Source organism: Spodoptera frugiperda, chromosome 21 (assembly GCF_023101765.2).
Source record: "Spodoptera frugiperda isolate SF20-4 chromosome 21, AGI-APGP_CSIRO_Sfru_2.0, whole genome shotgun sequence".
NCBI classification, from domain to species: domain Eukaryota; kingdom Metazoa; phylum Arthropoda; class Insecta; order Lepidoptera; family Noctuidae; genus Spodoptera; species Spodoptera frugiperda.
The window spans coordinates 3,660,560-3,669,958 of record NC_064232.1 but is presented as its reverse complement, the minus strand read 5'-3'; the positions used below and the strand labels follow the sequence as shown (position 1 = coordinate 3,669,958).

Sequence of the window (9,399 nt, the reverse complement as noted above, 5' to 3'; positions counted from 1 at the left end):
ACAATCTCATAAACTTTCGCATTTATTATATTAGTAAGATTCTTAAATATATACAGTATAATAAAATAATTCAATAGTTAAAATGAGGGGCGAGCTTACTGCCTGATTATACACGAACATCAACGAACACTATCCAATATGTACCTCAGTGTTCAGAAAATGAATAAATAAATAAAGTATAATTTTCCGTTTAGAAGTTTTACAAAATTAAATTATTAATTCCTTTATTTGTAAAACAATAAATATAAATTATCTTCATAACATTTAAATATAATTTTATACGAAATTAGATAAGAAATAATACATAACGATTATCGTAATAAACGTAATCAATATTTTATCATTATACCTAGGAATAACGAAACGTAGTGCGATTATTTTGACAGTGACATTTATTTTTGTGTTCGACTGCGCAAGTGACGTGTAAACTGCTTTCGTCCGCACCATATAGTAATTTCCTTCACGGAAATCCAAAAAAGCTCAAAATGAGCTTCAAACGAGACAAAAAGGAGGAAGAGGACAGCGGCGGGAATCCTTACCAGAACTTGGATAAAACAATAATCCTGCAAGAAGCGAGATATTTCAATCAATCGCCTGTAAACCCACGAAAATGTTCCCTTATTTTGACGAAAATCCTGTATTTACTGAACCAAGGGGAGCAGAAGTTCACTACACAGGAAGCTACAGAGGCATTCTTCGCTACAACAAAGCTGTTTCAGTCCAAAGATGTGATGTTGCGGCGTATGGTGTACCTGTGTATCAAGGAGTTGAGTACGTTGGCCCAAGATGTGATTATAGTGACTTCTTCGCTGACCAAAGACATGACAGGGAAGGAGGATCTGTACCGAGCGGCTGCTATAAGAGCCTTGTGCAGTATAACTGACAGTACGATGCTGCAAGCCATCGAGAGGTATATGAAACAAGCTATTGTTGATAAGAACTCCGCCGTCAGTTCTGCGGCCCTGGTTTCCGCTCTACATCTGTCGTCGACGGCTCCCGACTTAGTCCGCCGATGGGCTAACGAAGCTCAGGTTTGTAGTTTTTGTTTGTAATAGTTGTCTGTAATAAAGCTAATAAAGCTATCTGTAATTATATTAGAATTTACCTAAATTGCATCATACCAAAATTAAAATATGAACATACATTAGTTACTACCTAATATTAGTTAAAATAGTTTTTAATATACTACTGATAGACCTAATTTTTATAACAATGGTTAATAAGAACACTCTTGTGATCAGTTTACTAAAGAAATACTTTTAGTACAGTACAGTACCTATATACATTAAATTTTATGATTTACTGACAATTTCAATCTGATCTTTCCAAATTCTTTGGATCAATCTTCATTTTTGACAGAAACTCTATAGAATTAATGTCAAAAATCAATCTTAATCTAATGATTTTTGATTAGGATTGGTTATTGAAATCAGCAGTCAAGCCAAAACATTAACACCTAATCATAAAATTCAATCATTTGAGTTTATCAGTAACATGAATGATAAATATCTTGCCAGTTTAACTAATGGCTGCTATTATGATTGTTTTAGCTAAGTATTCATTTTATTAAATTACATTTGAAATTTTGGATTTCTCAGAGGATGGGTACTGATAGTTATAACTAAGAAATTTTTGAAAAGCCAAACAATACTTTGCTAGATCTGGGAATCGATCCCGAGACCCCTTGCCCGGCTTTGGCACTACTATACTATACTATACTCAATATATTTAAAACTCATTATCAACTCCACTGATAACAATAAATTCATATATTTTTTTTATTTTACATTTTGACTCACGCCATACAAGTAACAATCTAACTCATGTAAAACTTTGAGAAAACATATTTCCAGTTAACTAAAAAATCATGGTTTAGTTCCTCACATACATTAGTGGAGAATTTTAGTATGTCTCATAGTTATTATAAAAATATAGTATTTCCAGTATTATAAATTTAAGAAATGGTCTGTTTGTTTTTTACAAATCGATTAACAATACCTGTAGTAATGTTTATAAAAACACATTCTTACTTCCAATTTCATTGTTTTACAGGAAGCCATCAGCTCAGAGAACGCGATGGTCTCCTACCACGCGCTGGGTGTCGTCGCTGGATCCAGAAGGAACGACAAGCTGTCTACTGTGAAACTAGTCACTCGGTTAGCTAGGGCTCCCCTAAAGTCCCCCTACGCTTTATGCCTCTTAATCCGTTTGGCAGCTCAACTGGTAGAAGATGACGATTCTGATGCAGCACAACCCTACATCGAGTTTATTGAGTGTTGTTTGCGCCATAAGTCAGAAATGGTGATCTATGAAGCAGCTCATGCGATTGTTAACTTAAGGAAGACAGCTAGAGACCTAGCGCCTGCTGTCTCAGTCTTGCAACTCTTCTGTGGGTCTTCTAAGGCGTCTCTGAGGCTCGCTGGAGCAAGAACCCTCGCCAGGTTGACAGCTAAACATCCGACTGCAGTGGCAGCCTGCGCCGTTGATCTTGAGAATCTCATTTCTGATCCGAATCGCTCCGTGGCCACTCTAGCGGTAACCACGTTGCTTGCGACGGGCGCTGAGAGTTCGGTCGACAGACTAATGAAACAGATATCAAGTTTTGTCTCCGAAATATCGGATGAATTCAAAATTGTCGTCGTCCGAGCTATCCGGCGTTTGTGCACGAAGTTCCCGAGGAAGCATCAGTCGTTGGCTGCCTTCTTAGCTGGTATGTTACGCGATGAAGGTGGTTTAGAGTACAAGGCGGCCATCGCCGATGCCATCATCGCTTTAGTCGAGGAAAACGCTGAAGCGAAGGAGACAGGTCTTGCTCATCTATGCGAATTCATTGAGGATTGTGAGCACACGGCTTTGGCTGTCCGTATCCTGCATTTGTTAGGACGAGAAGGTCCAAAATCCCGTCAACCGTCTAGGTACATACGGTTTATTTATAACAGAGTGATTTTGGAGTCTGGCCCTGTTCGCGCGGCTGCTGTCTCCGCCGTGGCGCAGTTTGGGGCTCAAAGGCCGGAGCTCTTGCCAAACATCAGCGTGCTGCTCGCTCGATGCCAACTTGATGAGGAAGATGAGGTCAGGGACAGAGCGATCTACTACAGCGCGATCCTGGACACCGGAGACCAGCAGCTGATAAACGACTATATCGTCAACGTACCGAAACCAAACCCAGTTTTGTTGGAAAAGGCTTTAAGAGACCATCTGGCTACAACGCCTGATGATCCTTTCAACTTACTATCAGTTCCTGCAGAAGAAGAGGCTAAGGAAAGCAAGGAACCGATCGTCGAAATCGAAATCCGTAAACCAGTACAGATGTCCATCGAGGAGATATACGGCGAACAGCTAGCAAAGATACCAGGGATCGAGAGACTGGGGGCTCTGTTCAAGACGAATTTGCCAATCGATCTGACTGAAGCCGAGACGGAGTACAGGGTGCGTTTAATCAAGCACATTTACGCTAGGCACGTGATTTTCCAGTTCGAATGTGTAAACACCCTTAGCGATCAGCTGTTAGAACATGTCTGCGTTAAACTTGAAGTGCCAGGCGAATATGAGGTTAAGACCGTGGTGCCTTGCGAGAAATTGGTCTATGACAAACCTGGAAGCGTATTCCTGGTTGTCGAGTACCCTTGCGTCTTCCTCGACAGTCTTGCAACCTTCGGAGCCACTTTAGAGTTCCTGGTGCGCGATTGTGACCCCACCACGGGTATACCAGACCCAGGAGAAGGGTATTCAGACTCCTATCCTTTGGAGGAGTTTGAAATGACTTGTGCGGATCAGATCAGGGCGAGGGCAGGGTCTGATGATTGGGAGCAGACTTGGGAGAGGGTAGCGAATGCCCCTGAGGCTAGTGAGACGTTTGTGTTGTCTCAGAATGATGTGAATGAGGCTGCTAAGGCGGTTTGCGAGCATCTAGGGTTGCCAAAAGCCGCCATTGTGGGGGATGCGGTTAAAGAAATTAGGGGTGGTGGTATCTTCAGGGGCGGAGCGCCCGTGCTCGTTAGGGCTCGTCTCGCGGCCGCTGGCAACGCCGTCACCATGAAATTAGTCTCCAGGTCCCCTCGAGAAGATATCGCCCAACTCCTCCTAGCTGCTATTGAGTAATAATCCAAAATAGACTTTAAAATTCCATTCTTAAGGTTCAATTTCATAGATGTTGCTTGGTATCCTATAGCTGTCTTTATCGCACTGCGTATGTTTGAAAGAGACAAATATATTATTAAGCAATATCTGTTTATCTTAGTCTTAAGCCAGTCTCACTAATATACTTTGTATGAAGCTTATGGCCCAGCGCACCGACGGAGGCGTGGCTAAGATAATGAGAATAAATCAATTTAAAATAAACCTTGATTACTATTGCATAAGGATAAAAACAGCATGGCAAAGACGATTGACGACAAAACCTCCCATCTTTGGCATGCCATTTTCAACCATATGCCGTAGCAATTAAGGTTTATTCTCAGTATCTTTGCCGCGGCTCCGCCGGTGTACGCGGGGCCTATGTCAAAATCCATCTTTAGTCAGCAAATCTATAGAAAATATTATTCAGACTGGCTTATAATGTATTACTTGTATTTTATTTAGGTATGTAAAGTGTGATTTGTATAATGTTCCATTTGTATTCCGTACTATGTAGATATAATGATTCAAATATATCCTATTACAAGCAAATGCTATCGTTTATTTGCCCACCAGATGGCATAAATGTAGCTTTAGGTCTTTTTGCCCAGATTTAATTCTTGATAGATACCTGTCAAGAATTAAATACTAATTTAATTTAATTTAATTCTTGATAGGTACCTATCAAGATTTAATTCTTGATAGATACCTATTAAGAATTAAATACACACTCCCTCGCGCCTCGCTCAAGGCAAGAGAAGTCATTGGTTAATTTTATGTTATCGGCTTACTCACGTAACTGTTTGATGAGGAACTCGACTAGTTTCAAGCCATGCTAGAGGCTCAGTAGCAGCGCGACAATCGCCGCGTCGTGTGTCGCGGAATGCTGCTCATGAATATGAGCCTTTAGCATGGCTTGAAAGTAGTAGAGTTCCTCGTCAAACAGTTACGTGAGTAAGCCGATAACATAATGATTAATTTAGTATGTCTCACGAAAGTTATAATAGAAGTCATTGGATGATTTTTTCCCTTAAAAATATAGTTTGTGTCTAGCCAATTCTTTATTGAAGATAAAGACACATTAGTACCATCTGGTAAGCAAAAACGGAACCCCCATTTGCTCTTAAAATTACATTTCTACTTACCCTTTTTTGTGAACAGAACAAATCATGAAAAATCTTTTGTATATTTCATAATTTTTATATTTTAGTCAAAATTTAATATATTAAGGTGCGTTGGGGTAAGATCGGCGGAGGGGTAAGAACGTACAAATCAAATATCTCACTTATTTGGCAATATTTTTTAATGCTGATCACATTGCGTGGCACGTCATTAAGTCCCGCCCCGCCCCGCGGTGACCACCACTCGCTCCGGTCAACACAGACGTGTAACCGCGCCGTTTTAGAAAAAACGCAAATTTTATAAAATATTTGTTTATCCGGTCTTTCACCTACATTTTTATTTGCATATTTTAGCAAAAGTATAGCTTATTTTGACATGGTTTTGCCTAAATACTAAGTTTTGAGCAATGATAATATGATAAAACTAATCCAGATTTGTCTCCTACCTCTGTAGGCTGAAATCCGGTGTTACCCATGTCGGGTAAAGATAGGACAAAAATATCCCTATTCGAAAATGGGCAGTGATTGTCAAACTTTTGTTACACATGATTTTAATTTAATTTTAAATAATTACTTAGGGCTGATTTTCCAACCTTCAGTTGCCACGTAAATACTCCCAAACCTCTTCGCAGGCCACTTCTTATACAAAAGAAGCGCTGGAATTAGCCATGCAGCAAATAAATAATAAAGAACTCTCATATGCAGTCACTTCAAAAATGCTTGTGGATAAATCTAAACTTTGAGAAACTCAATTTCTTTGAAATTTGGTATGCAGGGTAAGATCGGACAAATTAAACGAAAAATAGAGATAATAATTTGGAACATCTATATTTGTTGTATTAGGTAAATTTTTGTGATGTCATGTTAAAGTACAGGAAAGATCGGTTACATTCCTTTCATACACCTTGTGCTCCTAGCACTAGAAATTAGTTTAAATTGTTATCCGAACTTACCCCATGAAGGCCAAATCGTCATCACACTAAAAAAAAAATGTCCTGATTTTATAGGCTTGCAAAGCAAAAAGTATTGAGTATTTATAAATAAATTAAATTTTTAATTACACTGTGTTTAATCATTATTCGTTTCCACTATTTTTCATTAATCTACTGTGTACCAAAATTGAGATATTAAAGTTTTTGCAACATCCTTGCAACTATTCGAAAATCCGTCCGATGTTACCCCAACGCACCCTATATTATTTGTTTTGTTTTTGTAACTGTTCAACAGTATGTAATTTAAAATTAATTTGTTTGATATTTTATTTAATTTCTGAAAAGAAAAAAGAAGGAGTTTTCTAATAATAATCAATGATAAAAAAACAACATGATATGATTTGATTGCCTCATATATTTTTAGACAAACCATCTGAGTCAAGTTACCGGAGCAGAGGCTTGCAACACACTTGTAACTCCTCTAGAGTTGCGGGTGTCCATGGGTAGCGCTGATTGCTTACCATCAGGTGATCCGTCTGCTCGTTTACCGGCTTATAGAAATGTGTTATTGTATGTAATCGACATTCCTTTCCTTTTAATAATAGGGTAGATGACTAATTTTCATTTTAATGTCCGTCTTGTAGATTATTTTAAAATATTAGACACGTATTTTTTATTTTCTTACGGAAACAAATACTTTCGAAGATATATCGATTTGAAATATCGCGTGACGTCACTTTAGAGTACGTTTTATACTCGATAGTGACGTAGTTAGCTCCCACTCCTAAACTTTGATTCCTGTTATCTAAGTATTGTTTTCTTATATGACATAATAAAAAAATACGTGTCTAATATTTTTTTATTACCTTACCGACGGACTAATTAGATTTTGAATTTTCATACCCCGTCATCATCCCTATTCAGTGATAGGTACTTAATGTAAGAAGCAATTTAGTTGTAATAAATATAAATAATATATACGAATATGGTATTTTAATTCATCCTGTTAGTCAATAAAATAAATATAACGTTATGTCATTTTATCAGGGGAAGGGTAGGCAGAGGTGCAGGTGGACAAAATAAGACCTATTTTTACTACTCATGTGTCACAAGGAGTGAATCTATTGCCATAAACCATGCACAGTCGAAAGTCACACCGACCCGCCTGTAATCGTACCCACAACTGTCACATTTGTGGTCCAGTCGACCAACGAGGCAGTATAATAATATTTGTTTAATCCCCGAAGGGGTAAGCAGAGGCGAGGTACACATTATGGCACGTAATGCCACTGTGTACACCCACTTTTTGCAATTTCTGTTGTAAGTCCCATGTAATAGGTGGTGAGCCTATTGCCACATACCGGACACATTTCCAGACTCCGTGCTACCACTGAGAAATTTTCGAAAAAGCCGAAAAAAGCCCAGGAATACTTCGCCCGACCCGGGAATTGAACCCGAGGCCCCTTGCCCGGCAGTCGCACTTGCAACCACTCGGCCAACGAGGCAGTCAGCTACAGCAGGACTTAAATTCTAACGATCCTTTCTTGATTGGTTGGTTTATTCCAGCCGGTGAATCGGAGCTAAGGGTCCTTGCTATACCTATGTGGCGACACTCTGACAAGTGACAGATGACAGAAGTCGCACATAGACTATCGACGAGCAAATCAACGGATGACGTCATAAATATCCTGCATCGCACATATGAAGTTTACCTGCTAATTAATACGGATAGAAAATCCCAACGAACAACAGTTGGGCAGAAAGCCCGCCAGGCTGATCACGGTCGGAGGATCCTCCTTTTCTTAGGGAACTTTACTCTCTGTTCCCTAAACCTATTTTGGCGCACAGGCCAGCCTCCCAATTTTCTATCATGCTATATTCTCAGCTGTAAAATTTTGTGCTCACTCATCACATTTTGTTTTTCAAACGTATCCTTCGTTGTCAGAATACCTATTTTATTTTAGAAATAGGCCCATTTTACACACAGAAAACCGACGTAAAACAACGCTTGCGTTGTGTGAGTGAGGTTACCAGAGGCCTAATTCCCCCAACTAAATCCCCGATTCCCAACAACCTTTAATTTCCTAAGCCGCAAAAGGCAACGCACCCTCTGGTGTTTAGAGTGTCAAGGGCGGCGGCGATTGCTTACCATCAGGTAATCCGTCTGTTCGTTTACCGGTTTTTACCATAAAAAAATGTCTTTTATAGAAGTTTGTGCCTACTCTATGAATCATGTACCTATCTATTGCTCTACTTTTGGAACCGATTAGAATTGCACAATAATTACATCATATCTATAGTACTACCATAAGTCACATTATGTATTTTAGTTTTTTATTCACCCTCCATATTCTGTCGGGAACAGTTGTACTCAGTAATCAAAATATACTTCTACTTATTTGCATCATCTGAGTTATCCTTTACTACGTAAACACCACATACCTACCTATACAAAACTCAACAGCGAGTCAAAAGTATTTAGGGAGGGGTTACGAACATTACTAATTTTTAGCTAAGACCTCTAGTTTTTGAGATATTGCTAGATTTAGGATTAGGACAAAATAAGTCCTAAGCTAATCTGCTGATCCGGAGCTGCGGACTACCTAGCGGGTTTATCGTGGCTCCGGCTCGACAAGCAGGAGTAGGAACGGGGTGGTTTTTAGTCAGTAAGAGTCTAACACTCCCTCTCGCCTCGCCCAGAAAACAGAAGACATTGGATGATTTCCCCCCTTAAAAAGCTATCCTATTCTCATGTAAAGGGTGTACTAGGGTGTATTAATGTTAAAAAACTACGAAATAAAACAAGAAATGAATCATACAAGTTTTATTATCAAATCACCTTAAAACTAAAAAAAAAAAAACGATTAACAATGTTTTAAACATTAAAAAAGATAACAGATCCAGTCAATTAAGTCTTATAACTATAAATGTAACTTATAAGACTACTTATAATCATATATTAAAAAAAAACACATTTTTAAACAAAAAAAAAAACATGTCAGCTTAATATTTTTATTAAAATATTTCCAAAAAATAATAATACGTACTTTGAGACAAAATCAAAAGGAAAAAAATCCTACGTAAAATTTTCCGCTCCTTCGAATGCGCTTACTCTCATGGCTCTACGATGACATTTTTGGCGTTTATAGCCTAACAAAAAATAAACATTTTCCTAGTATTCTTTCGACGACCGACGAGTTTAAACGGCTCTCCTAAACATTAAATTTTTT

General features: G+C 38.6%; 2 protein-coding genes across 2 annotated transcripts in view; both read left to right on the top strand.

Moving 5' to 3' along the window:
• LOC118280488 (43 kDa receptor-associated protein of the synapse homolog) overlaps positions 1 to 9,399 on the top strand; it is a 124,478-nt gene that overhangs the window by 103,046 nt on the left and 12,033 nt on the right. The gene's annotated exons all lie outside the window — the stretch shown is intronic.
• LOC118280356 (coatomer subunit gamma) lies at positions 410 to 4,341 on the top strand. Its single transcript, XM_035600349.2, has 2 exons — positions 410 to 1,031; positions 2,053 to 4,341. The coding sequence occupies exons 1-2, from the start codon at positions 486 to 488 to the stop codon at positions 4,099 to 4,101; spliced, it is 2,595 nt and encodes an 864-aa protein (XP_035456242.1). The 5' UTR covers positions 410 to 485; the 3' UTR covers positions 4,102 to 4,341.

Coding starts and splice junctions, on each gene's coding strand:
- LOC118280356 (XM_035600349.2), top strand. CDS start 486: ATGAGCTTCAAACGAGACAAAAAGGAGGAAGAGGACAGCGGCGGGAAT. Junction 1,032..2,052: donor GATGGGCTAACGAAGCTCAG/GTTTGTAGTTTT, acceptor ATTGTTTTACAG/GAAGCCATCAGCTCAGAGAA.